Here is an 18,642-nt window from a genome sequence, read left to right as displayed (position 1 = left end):
ACAATAATCTCTTCATACATAAACAACCATATGAATCAACATCACTCAACCAAATTAATGTCCAACACATGATAATGAATATCATATTCAACCATCTAAAATATATCAATAGCATGCATGATTCATCTAGAAGTGAAAACAAAAGCAACGAAGTACATAAACTCTAGATGATCCAACTAGAAAAATGTGACAATAGTAATAAAAATCATCTTGCATAAAACAATGTCAACATTTTGAAAATCCACTAGGAAGCACATATGCTCCCCTTGAATGTGTGATCCTCCATCACACCTTGACCATATGCATAATACAACCATGTGGCTATCAAATCTCCAGTAATCATCATGAAACTTCTCCAAAAACCATCAGTAAAAATATAACTGAAAAAATAATCAATGAATGCTACAACAAGGCTGATATACATATATTTTCCACTCATATAGAATAAATACATTAGCTACAAAAATAACGAGTGAAAAATAAATAAGCATAAGGAATGAAGCCCTGAGAAACTAGCTCCCCCTGAACATGATGTAACTCATATGAAGTATCTGCCTGAGTTGAAAGTGCATGAAGGAACTGAACCATGCCGCCAACACTCCCCCTGAGACCATGCAAGTTTCATGCATAGTACTGCAGTCAAGTAAATGTAACATGCAAGAGTGGATTGTAGTAAGGAATGATCTCATCTATTCTAAATTTGACGAGGAAGAGTACTCGCTTGGTCTCTTCTTACTTTTCACTCTTCCCTTCAACACATATACATTATCTAGTGTCTTGAATCCTTTAGCAATCACTCTCTTTGATCCTTCCTTCCAGATGATGCAACCTTTGTAATTGAATATCACTTATTTTCCTCCATCAACCATTTGGATCACACTCAAGATATTATGATTTAGACCTTCAATGAGCCAAACATCTTCTACATTTGTTCTCTTCTCACCAAGATTGGATTTGCAGCTTCCCAACACTCTAGAGGTTTCACTATCTTCAAAAACCACACAAGAATCATTGGTTTTATTGAGAAAACAAAGTTTTCTCCTATCTCTTGCCATATGGTGTGAGCATCTTCTATCTATATACCACATTTCATCAACATCATGAAAGAAAAGTGCAATTCCACATCTTCCTAGTTGCTTCTCATTCCTCCATGTGTTCCTTGGTTGCACATTTTCCCTTAACTGCTACTTTTGAACAAATGGCCTCAAAGATCTAGGCATCTTACAATCCTTGGCCATGTGCCCAAAATTGTGGCACACATAACACTCTATATGACCAATATATATAGCCAAAGGATCTAGTCTTTTGTTGCTCATACTAGAACTTCAGATTTTTACGTTAGATCTGCAATCAATGGCTTTATGCCCAAACATGTTACAAGCAAAAAAAATGACCATTGAAATAATTTTTATACCTGAATGTAGGTCCTCTTTTTGGATGATTATACTACTGCATGGATGAGTGCATTCTCCTCCTATAATCAACCGCCACATGACAAAAATTGTGTCAGTTGAAGCACTCAATCTCGTACATCAAGGGGGAAAATGAGTTTTGACTTCTCCTTTGAAAACTGCTACCTCCTACCTTAGGAACAAATGGTCTTATATATGTTAAAGTTCCTTTTGGTTTTCTATATTGTTGATGCTTGCATGGCTCATGGATCTCATGATTTTTTGTAGGCTTCTCTGATTCTACTTTGACATTATTTCCTGCATGCAAACTTGTCTCACCCTTGTGAAAGTTGTTGCCTATTTTTCCCATTGGTATAATTCTCTTCCCTTTCTCCAATTGTTGGTTATTTTCTTCAAGCTCCTTTCTCAATTTTTCAATCACACCTTCAAGCACTTCAACATAATCCTTTCTATCTTTTTTCTTGTTGTAATTGACTTCTTCTAATGTATTTTATTCTTCCAACTATTCTCTTAAGCTTGTAATTTCTTGCTTGAGATTTTTCTCCCTTTGATCACAATCCTGCAATGTCTTCTTATGATCCTTGCATACATTTGTTATCCTACCAATTTCACTAGAAAATTATTCAATAACAACCATGGAAGATTCATATTAAGTGTTAAGAAGAATACAATTGTGATCATAATCTCGATCACTAAACAAATATGAATCATTGGCATTACCGCTATCTGAAATATAACTCAAAAGTATATCATTATGGCTTATACCTTTAGATTTGTTGCCCTTTTTCAAAACTGGTTCAAGAGGATCTTCTTTCTTCTTTTTGCTTCTTTTCTCAAACTCTCCATCATTGTTGTTGCTACTGGATCCATATAAGATATGCAATCTATGCCAAATTTCCTTTACATATTTTAAAACTCCAATTTTCTCTAAATCTTCATTATGGATATTTTCAAAAATAATTCACCTTGCTTGAGCATTTTGCTTCCATAATTTAGATGCAGGAAAATCTTCATCATTTCCTTCACAAACCAATCTCCAAATGTTATAGCCACAAATCAATAATTTATTTTTCACATTTTCTTTCCATACTTTGAAATTTGTAGCAATAAGAACCAAATTCTTTGGAGAAATCATTTTGAAAAAAAGTATGCAAATTTCTATCAAAATCTCCAAGATCCACTCATCAACGATCAAGCTGCACCCGAGAGCCCTGCTTTGATACCAGTTGTTGGAAACTAGATCACTACTGTGGGGGTGAATCAGTGGCGAGAGAACACATAAACTTTTTCTCCAATATATTAATATTATAACCATGAATGAACTGAAACACATAAACATAGATCAGAGCAACAAAAAAAAAACATGAAACCATAAAAATAAATCACACAAGGACACAGGGACACAAGTGCTTTTGGTGGAAAACCCTTCACTAGGGAAAAAATCAGTCTCTTGTTGCTACGCTGCTCAATTTTTTTATTAAAATAGCTAAACAAATTTTACATGGATTAGCCACACTCATAGATGGAATATTTGACTTATTTCACAGTATGTTGTTTGGAAGACTTGACTTATTTCACAATATGTTGGTATTTTCAAACATGAACTTGTTTCTCTCTCAGATCTATGGACTACCATCCGCTGAAGGCCACCCAAATCAATGATCCTCGCCCAACTTCCATTGGACTATCCAAATCATGTTGGATGGATACACCTCTTCCCTCTACTGAATCCACCAAGTCACTATATCAACACCTCCAGGACCTGTATCAACATCTCTGACTCCTATAGTGGCATATCCAACTCATGTAATAGCAACATCATCTCACACAATTGCCTCCAACATTGATAGAGGCACCTCCAATACAAACAACCTCATCTTATCAAATGTAGCAGCAATCTAAAGTCTCCAAGACATGTATAAACATATGAAACATCTAGAGTAGCACTCCAACCTCTTGCAGCAGTAACATCTCCAACCAACACAACATATCATCCTCAAACCAACATCACATGTGGAATCCATCTCCAAATCAACTCCACTAAGTCTAGTCATAGGTATGTTGACATCAATGCAAACTAACAAGACCATCAAGCCAAACATCCATCACCAAGCACTCATCACACATCACACATGTATATGACCAGTATTATCTCCAACCTATTGACATCAATGCCGACAATACAATGCCAACAAAATTTCCTTCATACAAATATCTTGGATTTGATACTCATTATAAGTTCAATTAGAATATAATGTGGAAAAAGGGATAATAGAGGGTGGAAAGTTCATTATGGGCATGAAAACAAGTGTAATTTAGCAAACCTTTCTGTTGTGTGCTAAGAAAAACTCCTATTTGATACTTTTGTCACTCCTATTATCTTATATAGATGTGAATTCTAGGGATGCGGTATTTATAGTGAATCTTGGAGAAGGAAAGAGAAAATCCAAATAATTTTATAGCTTATAATCTTAATATTAAAAGCAATAAACCCTATCCTATTCTCCTCATAAAAGTGAGACCCTCCCCCATTGAATGCATGGTCATGGTTAGGTATTTAATCTATAAGAACAAGATAAACAACATGGATGACAAGAGGCTCCCCAAAATTGTGTCCATCTCCAACCATAACCACTATGATCTTAAGTGAGGATGGCATCAAGACACCAATTCTTGGTTAAATCATTGGGGAATATAGAAATGCATCATCCCAACAGATACTAACCATCTAAAAAATATTATTATGTTTAAAGATAAAGACAATTTGTAGTGCAATAAAGATTTAGAAAATAAAAGGAAGTGAAAATACTACAAGAAGGCGTCAACCCTAATGTAGAAGATCAAAAGTATCTTTGAGTTCTAACTAGCACAATGGAGAAAATAAACATTATTAAAATACAAACCAACTCCCATGAGCTACATAGTGAAACTAAGCATTGGACATTACCAAAACATTGTGGAATGCAATAATTTATAATCTTTGTGACACTAAGAGGGTTGAATAGGAAAGCCACATTCTACTACAGTGCCCTAAATACACCCAAACTAGAACTCAATTTTGAAATATTTGTTACAATACTGAACATCTTAGCCTCCTAATTCATCAAAACTATGATAATCTTAGAACACTTGTCTTACTACTTTTTGAGCATGGAAATAAATACTCTAAAGGAGTAAGTAATATTTAGCTTTTTTAAGATATGATAAATCAATTATGATTGGAATGGACATAAATCATCATGATTAAAATTATCTTTTGTAAAATATTTTTTTATTAATAAAATTTAACTTAAAATTAATAATTATGACGATGATGATGATTATTGTCCACTGAGACCAAATTGGTCTATTAGACCTTAAGAAAGTAAGGGATTACTTGAAACCTTTTAGAATTTTATTTATGTTCTTGAAAAAAATTAAGAGAAGTGTTCCAATATCACCATAGTTTCATTGAGTTAAAAGGTTAGGAAGGTTGGTCACGTGACACATATTTTTTTTTGCTAAGCTTGGTAGGACTCTCTGATTTTCATGTTTACATGTCCATTATTCACCTCTCTATGGGAGGGTAGCACAATATTTGATCCCAAGACTTCTGGTTCAGTAAGACTTCATTTCCACAGCCACTACCACTTGAGCTACCCCAGACGGACCATGTGACACATATTTTGAAATTGGAATCTATTCTTAATATATGAAAGACATTCTAGGAGAAAGTGTTTTTTTATCTTACACCCTGCCAGTGTCATAAAGGTAACAAACCCTTTCATCCCAATGATTTCCAAGAATTGACCATTGCCTAGTTTTATTATGGATTTCATTAGAATAAGTTCTTATTTTATCAAGATTAATTTTATTTTTTACACTCTTTAGAACAAAGATATACTTTTGATTCTCTAAAGTCAGGCTGATAACCTCCTTATAATATTGTAATTTTCTTTCTCCCTCCAATTTTTTATTGCACCATTTTCTACTTAAAGATTGATGTGATACTATTTTTAAGTCTATCCTTACTTTGCAAAATGATCCCTTCCTTTATTATCTAAGGGTTGAGCCATGACTCAAATCGTCACACCACCCCCTTTAAAGCATGTTTAAGAAGTCCCTTGTCTTCCATGTTATTTAACTTGTTCTTTTACATTGTGTACTTGTCATAGTTGTGCTCTTAATTTGGGAAATGATTTCTTATATGTGGAGGATAGGATTGTAACATCCCTCAATATACTTCGTACAAAATACATAGAGTTAGAAAATTTTACCAGTTTTACTAGCATGTAATTTTCCCAATGACTTATCCCATAATACTTAACTAATAATCAAATGATATGGTCATGATCCTTAAGGAAATTAACCTTAGAAAAGTAATAGTAAATCACATAAATTAATAACCATTAATACAACTTGTTAACATAATGCTGTCTGCTGCAACTTTGCATCATTGACATTGTTCATTTAATTAGGCTTGTTAATAACACATTGAATGATATAAGTTTCAACATCATGCAAGGTAGCAATATCATCAAGTTAAACAAACACATAAATGGACATCGATATACCCTCGAAAGACCAAAGAGAAAACCCAACAAACATTTATTTTATTAAACATTTCGTGAGGGAGTTCACCCCTCACTCGATGGCAACAATGGATTCTTTTTTCAACTATTTTTCACGTCACTGAGTGGCCGCTACATCCACTTGAAGGGATATACCCACCGGCTTATCTAGTCGGGCCTAACCCTAAGGGGGGCAAGGAGATTTGACCCTGTGACCTCTCAATTGGCAAGGTACTTAGCAACGTGAACTCGACCAATTGAGCTATCTCTTAGGGCTTCAACAAGGGATTCTATCCCTTGTCCATTGTTGAATTTTTATAAAAGGATCATAATATTTAATTCAAGCATTATTAACTAGAAGCAATTACATTAAACAATATGTCATGTTTCTCAACCACATTACCTAACAGTTCTTCCTGTACAATGTCTTCATGGCATGGTTGTTTCATGCGGTAAGTTACCTCTTATAAACTACATTGATGATCTTTCACTCTACATGTAGCATTAGTTATGTATAATGGCCTCATTATTTTCCATAGTATTAGTTAAAATCTATCTTTCGATTGTTGGAAAAGAGTTTAGTTTAGAAATGCTACATTTTTTTTTGTGAAGGACATGATTCTTTTCTACAACACTATCATCAATAAACCCTAACATCATGAATATCAAAACCCAAAAAATTATGACCTTTTTGATTGCGTATTCAATCTTTACTGGTTCACATTTCTATGTCAGAATCATTAATAATCTTCTATGCATTATACCTCTTTTCAAGAAAACACTTTCTTGCACATATAAAAGTAAAAGTCATCTCCATAACTAATCTCTTACTTTTACATGCATAACCATAACTATTTAATACATACAATACCTTAAATATTATATGCAAAACTATATTTTTAATGCATTTAATCCAAATGAAAAGATATGGAAATATATTTGCAAAACCATGGTATTGTTTTCTGGTCATTCTTCTTGTTGCAAAACCATGTGTAATATTCTACTTTTTTCTTCTACTACAAAACCAATCTTATTATTACCATTGCAATAAAATACAAGTAATACTTTTATCTTTATTCCCAAAATATAATACAAGTGCACACATTTATAAGTGCGTGTCTATTTTTCCCATATTTCACGTGTGTATAAATTATAAAAACATGCTTATTCATCCTCTATTTCACATGCATTAAATAAATCCTTAAAAAATATAAAAGCATGTCTTTTCCTTCATAGTTCACATGCATACATGCAATTATAAAACACTGATTATTTATGGTTGAAAAGGCAAAGTCCCATGCATTAATAAAACCATATTTATATTATTTCTATGGATACAAAATTAGATGCATTAACCATTGCAAGTCATGGCTATTTTAATATCACAAATGCATTGGCCATTGTTAGAGGTTAACGATTATTCAATTAACTTAGTGGAAATGTATTTAGCATTGTGAAACCACACTTTCATATATATATATATATATAAAAAGTACTCTTTTGGTGATCATGTTTTGTGTTGAATTGTGTAAGGAATTCTATATTACTCTTAGTTGCTCTAATTACAGGTCTAATTTAATAATAGGAATCGAGTAATTGTTGTTTTTCTCCTATTTTTTTTATTTTAATTAACTTTAATTTCACATAAGGCACCACCCAATTTACATAGTTCCTTATTCATTGAAAACAAACAAACATAATCAATTTACTCTATTTCCATGCATTTTGCATATAGATCACCTAGAATAAATTGGCCATATAGAATAACATACAACCAAATACAGTTTGCAAAAATGAACAAGGTTGATTTAGAGGGGATTTGCACCTAATAATGGTAGATTTGGAACCAAAAACATCGATCTCCTGATGAATCTGCCAACACAAAATCTATGAAAGAGTGAGTTGGTAATGGAATGTAATTTTTTCTTGGGCTTATAGGCGTCTGCTTTCATGTTAATGGTGACACAATTCTTGTTATTTGTTGGAATTGCATCAATGACATCTTGGACCATACTGAAATCACTCATACTTGTCTTCTTATCTATGGGTGAAAGCATGAAGATGCGTTACACTTTTGGGCCAAATGTGGAGATGAAATTTCAAGTTTTTCCTCTTTTATCGAATTTATCCGTCAAAATTCATATAAGCATTGTGAATTTTGATTCGGAATAAAAATACAATATGTGGAGAATTATGTTGTTGTACTAATGATATTTTTTGCAAAAAAAATTAGTGTCGTATAACCTCTCAATTTTCCATTAAATGCAATATATGAGGTATGCGTGTATTTGTGTAGCGTAACTTAGTCTAAAATGTGTAATTTAATATATATATATATATATATATATATATATATATATATATATATACATATATATACATATATATACATACATACATACATATATATATGAGCATGATGTACACATAGACAACTAAGTTTTTCGTATTAATTTATTTTTTTATGCAAAATTATATTTTTAGCTATTTTTTGAAGTTGGTGAAATAATATCTCAATTGCATTTTAGAGACACATGTGTTCACATAAGATTTTTTTCAACTCTTTAAATAAATTGAAAAACCAAGAGTACCCTTTTGAAGAGGACTCGTAAACGAAGATAGTGGTATTCTTTGAATTTTTTCTGTTTTGTATATTTTATGTTATTGATTTTTTTTTATTCAGCCCTAAATTGTCCAAAAACAAATTCAAGTGTTATGTTTAAAAGAAATTAGATGCAAAATATCGTATGAATTCCAAAGTGTCAAATTCATATGACATTGGATAGGGGATTCTTTCATGAATCCAACATGATCAACTCCTCCACTTAAGGACAAATTCGACCCTAAATCCAATAGGTATGAAATGGGGTTGCAAAGAAATTTGGATAAAAGAGATCGACACTGTATTCTCGAGAATGGGCTTTGAAGGTATTTGCAGTCCTAGAACTTAGTGCAAAAATGTTCCAAAACCTACAACTAATTCTTGGGCATCAACCATTTTAGGTCATGTCTTTATATTAATCATTAATATTTCCTTCATGTTATGTTTAGTTTGGTTTTTGAGATATTACCAAGATGAAGTATATTCCTTTTAATTTTAGGAGTATAAGTTATAATTTTATTTTAGATTGGTTTTATCTTTCTCCATGACTTTTTACAAATATTACAGTCTCAAATTTTACATCAATATAAAATAATAAAAATAATGGAAATATCAAAAAATATTTTTTTTTCTCGTTCCAAATAAAAATTTATTGATTTATAATTAATCTCAAACTCATAAGAACTTTCCAATCTCATTTTTTTTTAAATACCATAGTATTAATTAAACTTGTAATAAATATCGATTTTAAACCTTTTATATAATTTTTTTCCCAAATTATTATTTTCATATAATTTTTTTATTTTTTATTATTATTTTTTTATAAATCCATTTTTATAATTGTTTTACTTTAAATACTTAAATTTATAAGCCTAACATAAATAATGCCCATTAATCATGGGCAAAGATATAACGACCTCTATACATTTTTGGTTTCAAAGATTTACAGGAAGTCACTATGTAATATTGATTGTTTTTTATTTATTTCAATTAATTTAAAATTATCTAAAATTATGCTTTAATTTTATATTAAAAATAAAATACAAAAAATATTATTAATTATCATATTTTATTAAATCAATTAGCTTAAATATTTTTAAAAATTCTAAACTGGTCTACGGTAATAAAGTCATAATTCTTTTCGCTTTTCTTTTGAATGCCCCTCTGCATCTTATGCCGTCCTCCTCTACGAGACACGTGGCGCTCGGCACCGTACGCACGTGGAAAGTATTAGATGCTCGGATCCACAAGGAACAAATGAGAGGAGACTAAAATGAGAGGAGACTACATCACACGGTATTGGAGGGCAGGGTTGGAATTTGGATTTCTCTTTACCCATCGTACACTTTTTTTTTTACGTTTTGGGTTTTCATGTTCCCGTCAAGAAACGTTATGTTTAAAATTTTGCCCTTCAAGAGTAATGTTCTTAGAATAAATTAACGCTTTACCAATAAATGTTTGATTATAAAATTACCCTTCAATAACATAATTATGTTAAATTTTCACATATTTATCATAAGAGAAAAAAAACAAAATGACCATAACACACAAATGACTTAATATTTCTCGACTTTTGGTTTCAAATTGCATGGAACACTCACAATAAAGTCTTTGGAACTTGAAATCAAATGTCCTTGCCCCAGACATGATGACTAAGGATATCTTATGGTACATATAAGATGGCCACCATAGTAAAACTATTGAATGTTATCAATAAAAACTCAAAAGTAGATTATTTATATGGTTTATGTTACTATTTACTTAATCTAATATATACTAGTGGATTTAAAGATAAAGTACATTTTACCATATATATTTTAGCACTGCTTTGGATAATGAGATATACACTAATGTTAACAAGAATGAATACTTAGTACTTGAACCTTTTTTTTAAAAGACTAAAATTATAATAAATGGAAATTGTAGATCTCCTAACATCATGTTATAGGATTTTGTTATGATTTCCTCCACTATTACATTTTTAGAGAGAAAATACTTATAAGTATTAAATGTGGTAAAAGCATGCCCAATCAAATATTTCCTTGTATTTATCACCAAACTAGTAGCAAAATCAATATATATATATATATATATATATATATATATATATATATATATAATCAAATATTTCCTTGTATTTATCACCAAACTAGTAGTAAAATCAATATATATATATATATATATATATATATATATATATATATATATATATATATATATATAAACAAAAAAACCATTCTGTATTAAAGTAACATTGAATAAAACCATAAGAAACTCACTCTAAAAGGGCTCTATATAGTATCTAACTATTTTATTTTTTAGACAAAACAATTTAATTGAAAAATCAAAATAATTTTCACCTTGATGTCTTATTTAGAGACTATACCCTTTAATATGACATGTGAATTAAAATTAAATATATTAAAATTATAATAGTTTGACAACTACAATTGTGGACGTTTCGACAAAAAGATGTTGAACATTTGCAACATGTTTATTTTTCTTATTGAAAGCATATGATTGATCCTAGGTAGATTACTTGATGTCAAATTATCTAATATAAGGTTTGATATAAAAAATAAATATATGAAACCCTAAAAGGGCACAGGAACATACTATCAACATATAGTTTTCAAATCCCTCTAATAAGAGAAATTCATTTTACAACAAATTATTAGTTGTTTCAATCTAATGTCACAACTTACAAGTGTCCAAATTATATTTCTCCAATGATATTGCAAGCAAAGAAATGCCTCAAGTTGCATGGAAGCTATGCATTAAATCCAAGTAAAAATGGATACTGGATATATGTGCAAAGGAATCTCCTCATATTTAAATGCATCTTGAGAAACACAAAGGGAAAGATGATATGCCATAGTAGCAAAATGCTACAATCTAAATGTGTCACTTCTTTTACTAAATTTTTAAAAAGGTTGGTAAGATGTGGGCCACCTACCTCTATGAAATGTAAATGGACAAAAAACATAATCAACATCTCATCCTCCAATATGTGGTGTAGTGGAGACTTCAATATTATAGATTTTTATTCTTTTAAGATTAATTTGAGATACAAATGCAGTACTTTAATTTTAATTATACTGGATAAAATATATCAAGTTGGACTTCAAATTTGTTTTGTCACAAACATGATTATGCTTTCTGTTCTTTATATTTTTAATCTTTATCTATGTTTAATAGGTTTGGGATTAAAATAAATATATACTTTTTAAAATAATGGGGAGATCAGATTTGAAAAGAATTGTCTACTCTTGTTTGCACCTAAACAAAGTAAGGTGCACTCTACAATATACTCAAATTTGGATTAAGGATAATGTGAATAAGTTAAATTAAGTAACATTATTAAACTTAAAAAATTATAAATTAAGTTTACATTAAAACAAATATATCAAAATAATAAATAATTATTTGTTTCTATAATTGAAGTATTTTCCTATAAATATTTTAATAAAAATAATTCATATTTGATTTTTGCCACTTGGTAGATCCAAGATGGATCTAAGTTGCTTTAATTATTAATTATAATTATTAACTTTATTTTTTTTATTTTTTGTTTTTAAATTTATCTATTTATTTTTCTAATTTTATTTTGACTAAGGAAAATGTTATAAAAAATATTACAATATTTGTACCTTATTGGAGAGAAATTTGCTCACAAATATTTTAGAAAAGAAGGAAATCTTCGTCGTCTAAAAATATACATTGTAACAAAAAAATAGAATTTACATCAAAACAAATTTATTAAATGAAAAATTCATTACTGAAATACAATATTAAAAAGATATCCTATTTAATTGAGGTATGTTTTTTAATTTGATTATTTTATTTAGGGATATCTAAGTCTATTTAAATGTGTTAGAATGATTATTATTATTAATTAAATTATTTCTTATCCATTAAATGATTTTTCTTATGGTTAATTTTAATCAAAATCTACGAGAGATTTTTAATTTTTAGAATTTTAAATTCACTTATGCATTCAAAAATTATTTTAAATAACAAAAATTCACAAACTTGATTGAAATTCTAATTAAAAAACACTAATTCTCATAATCATTCATGTAAATATTTTAATTTAAGTATAATCAAAATTAGCTTATGCTCCAAATCTTACCTAGCAACACAAAAATGAAAATCTTACTTGAAATACAATTCCACAATCAATTATTCATTACTTTTTAAAAATACCAATGTTCAAATAAATCACATTCCTTTTAAACCCAATCTCCACTAAAACCCATCCACTAATTTGCATTACATCTGCCAAAAACAATAAAACATAAACCAAAAATCCACCAAAATCCTCTTGTGCAATTTGAATGACAAAATAATGTGCGAAAACAAAGATAAAAGCAAGTGAGATTTACTTTAGGTTTTCCTGGACGCCTTTCCCACAAGAATTATTGTAACACTTACAATAGGACCATGACAAAAACATACACCAAACGGAAGTCATGGAAAGGTGAGATACGAACGTTACAGGATGGCTTGCTGGAGGCCAGACAAGTGGCCATATCGAGGAGAACAAACACCTGGAAACTCAATCTACTACCTTTGCTTCCGATTTTTTCATTGGGTATTAATGACGTTTTGAGCAAAATGTTAACTGTCAAAAATACGTTTTGAACCTTTCCAAACACGTTTAAAAAAACGGTCTTTAAAAATTCCTAACTGTCAAATACGTTCAAAAGGCTTTATGACGGGCAAAATGCCCGTCAAATTCCATCCCTGTTGGAGGGTACAGAAAACTAAGTAAAATTGAGACGACCTTCGTATTCGATCATATGGCATTTGGCAAGTTAATCACAAAACAACGCGGCATCACAAAACTGGCGGGCGCCTAAACAACATCATAACACTGTTCAACGCGCAAATTACGGACTTGTGTTTCCCAGGGCACGGTGTGTCAGAGAAGATCCAAAGCCACACCTACCCCTTGCTTTTGTTTTCTACCAATCGCTCTGCCTGCGCATCACCTGAGCTTCATTGTTACTATTACTCCTGCTTCAAACTTCCTTTCGATCTGCCTGCCCGCGCATCATCTGGTTGCTTATTATCATTACTTGCCTCTATTCTTCTTCTTCTTCTTCCAATGGCACACAACACAACCGCCTCTACTTCTGCATCTAATTCATCCGCGCCCAACTACTTCCATATATTTATAAATCACCGCGGCTGCGATGTCAAGAAAACCTTCGCAGGATATCTCTACCGGCGCCTTACTAATTCCCATGGATTGCGAGTGTTTCTTGACCAGCCAGAGTTAAAGGCTGGAAAAAGAATTCTTTCTCAAATCAAACAGGCTATCAAAGTGGCCTCTGTCCAGATTGCCATTTTCTCAGAAAACTATGCGAATTCGAAATGGTGTCTCGATGAGCTCCGGCTCATGGTAGACTCCGGCGCTACCATTCTACCTGTATTTTACAATATTAAGCCTTCCGATCTCCGGTGGGCGGACGCAGCTCAAGATGGACCGTACGCTCAAGCCCTTCTCAAACATGAAGAAAAGGGGCGATACGACCACCGAAGAATTCAAGGTTGGAGAGAAGCTCTTTCTCAGGTTTCACAAATCAGCGGCTTTGAGTTGGAGGCGTGTAATGGGTGAGTATCTTCGACACTGTTACAATTCCTGTCTTCGTTTTTCTTTCATGGATTGATAGCCACATGACAAATTAGGCAGGTTACTGTTTGTAATTTTACCCTCTGAATATGCCATATTCAGGGACGAGGCTGATCTCTTGGATAAGGTCGTGCAAAGGGTGTTGAAAGAGGTTCCAGAACCAGAGTTGCATGTGGCCAAATATGCAACTGGTTTGGGAGAAAAAATTGAAGATTTTGAAAAGACCGTCTTATCACAGCGGAAGGAGCAGCCGGTGGAGGCCATGGTTGTGGGGATCGCAGGTGTAGGTGGAATTGGCAAAACGACGCTTGCCAACGAATTCTTCAACTGTAAGAGATCACATTACGATGGCTCGTCCTTTCTACCTGATGTCAGAGAGAAGGCGTCTAGGTCGTTTTTACCTTCTCTGCAGAGTAAGCTTATTAAAGACTTGAAAGGTATAGATAAGGAAATTGATAGATGTGAACAAGGTATAGGAGTGCTTAAAGAGTATTTCAAGTCTTATCGTGCTCTCATAATTATAGACGATGTAGATGATGCCGACCAATTGGATGCATTCTTGCCAATTAAGGGTGTTCTTCATCCCAAGAGCTTGATTTTGGTTACCTCTCGTGACAAACATGTCCTTGGAAGTGCAGGAATAGCAAAGCCAGCAATTTATCACCTGAAGGGCCTCAATAAACCCCATTCCCAAGAGCTTTTCTGTTCGTATGCCTTCTTTCAGCCACATCCACGACAAGGGTTTGAAAAGCTTGTCGACAGGTTTGTAAAAAGCTGCGACGGTTTGCCTTTATCGCTAAAAGTTTTTGGTGCTCTTTTATGTGGGCAAGATCAGCCTTATTGGGAAGAAAAATTGAAGGAACTACATAGATTGCCTGATAAGATTTTGGCAAGCCTTAAAATTAGTTATAATTCATTGAATCAAAAGGAACAGCAAATATTTTTAGATATTGCTTGTTTTGCTATAGGAGAAGACAGGGATAAGTGGGTAAGAATCTGGGGAGGATTCACAGGGCTTCAAATTCTAGAAGACAGATGTCTTGTAGATATAGAGGTTGAGGACTACGGTGAGAAGATGAAGAAGATGAGAATGCATGATCACGTGCGCGACATGGGAAGAAAGATTGCTGAGGAAGTATCAATGCCCCGTCGTCTTTGGCGTTCGGTTGAGGAGGTCCATGATCTGTTCGAGGAGCAGTCATTATCATCTGTAAGTCATTAATCATCTAAGACTTCATACCCATCTCCGCAACTTTCAAGTTCTGTTTATTCATATAAATAAATAATAATTATGCCAGGTACTATGTCGTAATACTGTCTTTTAACGAACGAACAGGTAATACCAGATGTACGTGGAATTAGGATGCCTACCCAGTGGAGACACTGGAGAGGCTATAATCAAACAATAACAAAAGAGGAGGCATTATTACGCACAAAATCAGAGATACCGCTGAACAAAATTTCAAGTGAGCCGGCGATCAAAATGAGAACATTGCAACTTCTTGAAAGTGAAGGGGAATTTGTGCAAGGCATAATAAGAAGGGTGCGGTCACCAAATCTCGTATGGCTCGGCGGTATATAGTCTCCCTGCTCTTCGCTGCCTACCTGGATTCCAATCGACCACTTAAAAGTTTTAGAAGTGCAAGGGACGAAACTGAAAAAATTATGGCGTCGTGATTCTCAGGTAAGTAAATGTAGATGAACATACAACAATAGTAGATGAGAGTAATTGTGTATCTTCTGTTTTCTCATGTTATGATTAAAATGTCGAACATTGCAGGCACCTCTACAGTTGCGCGAGTTGTATGTTGATGCTCCACTTTTAGAGTTTCCAAAGTCAATAGGGAAGCTGACACACCTCGAAAAGATTGTCCTGAGGAATTCTAATTATTCAACTCGTTCTCCAGAGCTGGCAGATCTATCAACGTTGCCAACGTTACCAGAACAATTCTTTCATCTCCGCTCCTTGAAATATCTAGAGCTTCATGGGTGCTTCAGGATTCTTCCGAAGGAATTTGGAAATTTAACAAATCTCCAAAGCATCCTTCTCTCTGGCTGCCAAAGGATGGAGAAGCTTCCAAATTCCTTCACGGATTTAACAAATCTCCAAGTCATCCAGCTGTCTCAGTGCAACAGTTTGAAGCGGCTTCCAAAATCCTTGGGAGATCTAACAAATCTCCAACGAATATCCTTCGACGGGTGCGAGAGTTTGGAGCTTCTTCCAAATTCGTTTGCGAATCTGGAAAATCTCCAAGACCTCTATCTGTCGGGCTGCAAGAGATTGAAGCGGCTTCCAAACTCCTTGGGGGATTTAACAAATCTCCAAGGAATCACCCTCCACAGCTGCGAAGGTTTGGAGGTACTTCCAGAATCTTTTGGGTGTTTGACAAATCTTTTACGCATTGAACTCACTGGCTGCAAAAGATTGACGAAGCTTCCAGAGTCCTTCACAGGTTTAACAAATCTTCAAAAGCTCAACCTGTCTGGCTCGGACAGTTTGAAGCGTCTTCCAAATTCCATGGGCGATTTAACAAATCTCCAAGAAATCAGGCTGTCAAGCTGCGGCAGATTGAAGCGGCTTCCTAATTCCTTGGGGGATTTAACAAATCTCCAGAGAATCGCCTTCAGCAACTGCGAAGGTTTGGAGGTACTTCCAGAATCTCTTGGGTGTTTGACAAATCTTTTACGCATTGAACTCACTCGCTGCAAAAGATTGAAGAACCTTCCAGATTCCTTCACAGGTTTAGCAAATCTTCAACACCTCCAGCTGTCTGACTCCGACAGATTGAAGCGTCTTCCAAAATCCTTGGGGTGTTTAACAAATCTCCAACATATTAATCTATCCAATTGCAAGAGTTTGAAAAAGCTTCCAAATTCCTTGGGGGATTTAACAAATCTCCAAGAAATCAGAGTGGACAAGTGCGAAAGTTTGGAGGTACTTCCAGATTCCTTTCGGCATTTAACAAATCTTGTATCCATCGATCTGGTAGCATGTAGAAGTTTGAAGATGCTTCCAAATAATTTATTTGGGAATTTAACAAATCTCAAAGGAGTAGGTCTGTCCGGTTGCGAAAGTTTGAAGAAGCTTCCGAAATCGTTGGGGGAGTTAACAAATCTCCGAGGCATTGATCTGTCTGGATGCAAAAGTTTGAAGAAGCTTCCGAGTTTGTTGGGGAATCTATGGCAGCTGAGATATCTGGATTTGAGTCATTGTAGCACGTGTTCGCTTGCACTACCTGAAAACATCACCACGCTTCAAATATTAAACTTTTCAGGCTGTATCCAAATGGAAGTGTTGCCCGCCCAAGTGGAACATCAGAAGTCCTTGGTATTGTTGAATCTGGTGGGTACAAACTTAAAAGAGTTGACCATTAATGCGCAGACTGCATGCCTAAGCAATTTGAAATATCTGTTCTTAGGAAGTCCTTTGTTGAAAGAGCTGCCACCTTCGTTCGGTTGCCTATCGAGTTTGAAGGTACTGCTGCTCCATGGATGCCAGGAATTGAAACGCCTGCCCGATTCATTTGCACTGTTGACTCAGTTGACTGAGTTGGAGATATCAAAATGTGGAATACAAGAGTTACCAGATCTCATGGAGATGAACAATCTGGAAAATTTAAGTGTACGCTATTGTCCGCTGCGTGAACTGCCATTTAAGGAGTCGTCTGCCCCGAGGAGAAAGAGAAAGCGAAGAGCAACGGAGAAAGGCCTGATTCGGCTCAACTGGTTAGAGTTGTACTGCACAGAAGTAAGAGAGGTATGCTTTCCTGAAGGTATCAACCTTTATACCCTCCGCATCATGTGTTGTAATGATTTGGTAAAGGTAGGTTCATTGCCAGCAACAGTAGAGTATCTGACTCTGAGGAGTTGTGGAGCTTTGGGAAAAGTAGAAGGGCTTAGTGGGTTGGCAGATCCTAGCGAGGTAGACCTGCGAGGGTGTTGTAATATAGAAATGGGGGAGGTGCCACATTTCGGGAATACCACGCGTTTATTCATCCCAACTGACACTTACAACCCCAGGAGGAGGTGGAGGTGGAGAAGGAGATGGCAGCTTTGCAGGAGGGTGTCCTGCCGCATTATTTTGCCTCGAGCTACGACATGAAGCGGTCACTAAACTATTAAATATGAAAGGTATCTTAGTTGTGTTATATTTATGAAATTTAAATAAAAATAAATAAATGAGAAGCAATTACATTGAAATACTAACAGACAGCGGTGGTCTTCTAAATTAAAATATTGAAGCTCATAAATTAAACGTGTATTTGAAGCTCACAAATTAAACGTGGTCTCCTTTAAATGAGACGCGATAGGATTGTTTCCACTGCACTATGAAAATATAAGATTCTCCCCACTACACTATGAAAATATAAAATTATATTTTCTAGTTTATAGTGCTTAAAAAAATTTAGGTATGAATAATATTGTTGGATTTTCAAGTTT

The 18,642-nt window shown here is 33.7% G+C and overlaps 2 protein-coding genes across 2 annotated transcripts; both read left to right on the top strand.

Moving 5' to 3' along the window:
• Window positions 1–13,568: 13,568 nt before the first annotated feature.
• LOC149216301 (disease resistance protein RUN1-like) lies at window positions 13,569–15,784 on the top strand. Its single transcript, XM_089389901.1, has 3 exons — window positions 13,569–14,183; window positions 14,305–15,412; window positions 15,539–15,784. Exons 1-3 carry the CDS (start codon window positions 13,675–13,677, stop codon window positions 15,782–15,784), a joined length of 1,863 nt encoding a protein of 620 aa, XP_089246027.1. The 5' UTR covers window positions 13,569–13,674.
• A 4-nt stretch (window positions 15,785–15,788) lies between these two features.
• On the top strand, window positions 15,789–18,304 carry LOC149216300 (uncharacterized). Its single transcript, XM_089389900.1, has 2 exons — window positions 15,789–15,886; window positions 15,983–18,304. Exon 2 carries the CDS (start codon window positions 16,268–16,270, stop codon window positions 18,302–18,304), a length of 2,037 nt encoding a protein of 678 aa, XP_089246026.1. The 5' UTR covers window positions 15,789–15,886; window positions 15,983–16,267.
• Window positions 18,305–18,642: the final 338 nt, after the last annotated feature.

This window comes from Pinus tabuliformis, chromosome 1_1, assembly GCF_031772625.1.
Source record: "Pinus tabuliformis cultivar Carrire ecotype Pingquan chromosome 1_1, CPIR1, whole genome shotgun sequence".
In the NCBI taxonomy this organism is placed as follows: domain Eukaryota; kingdom Viridiplantae; phylum Streptophyta; class Pinopsida; order Pinales; family Pinaceae; genus Pinus; species Pinus tabuliformis.
Note: the sequence above shows the minus strand (reverse complement) of the source record. Positions and strands in the feature narration are given on the sequence as shown.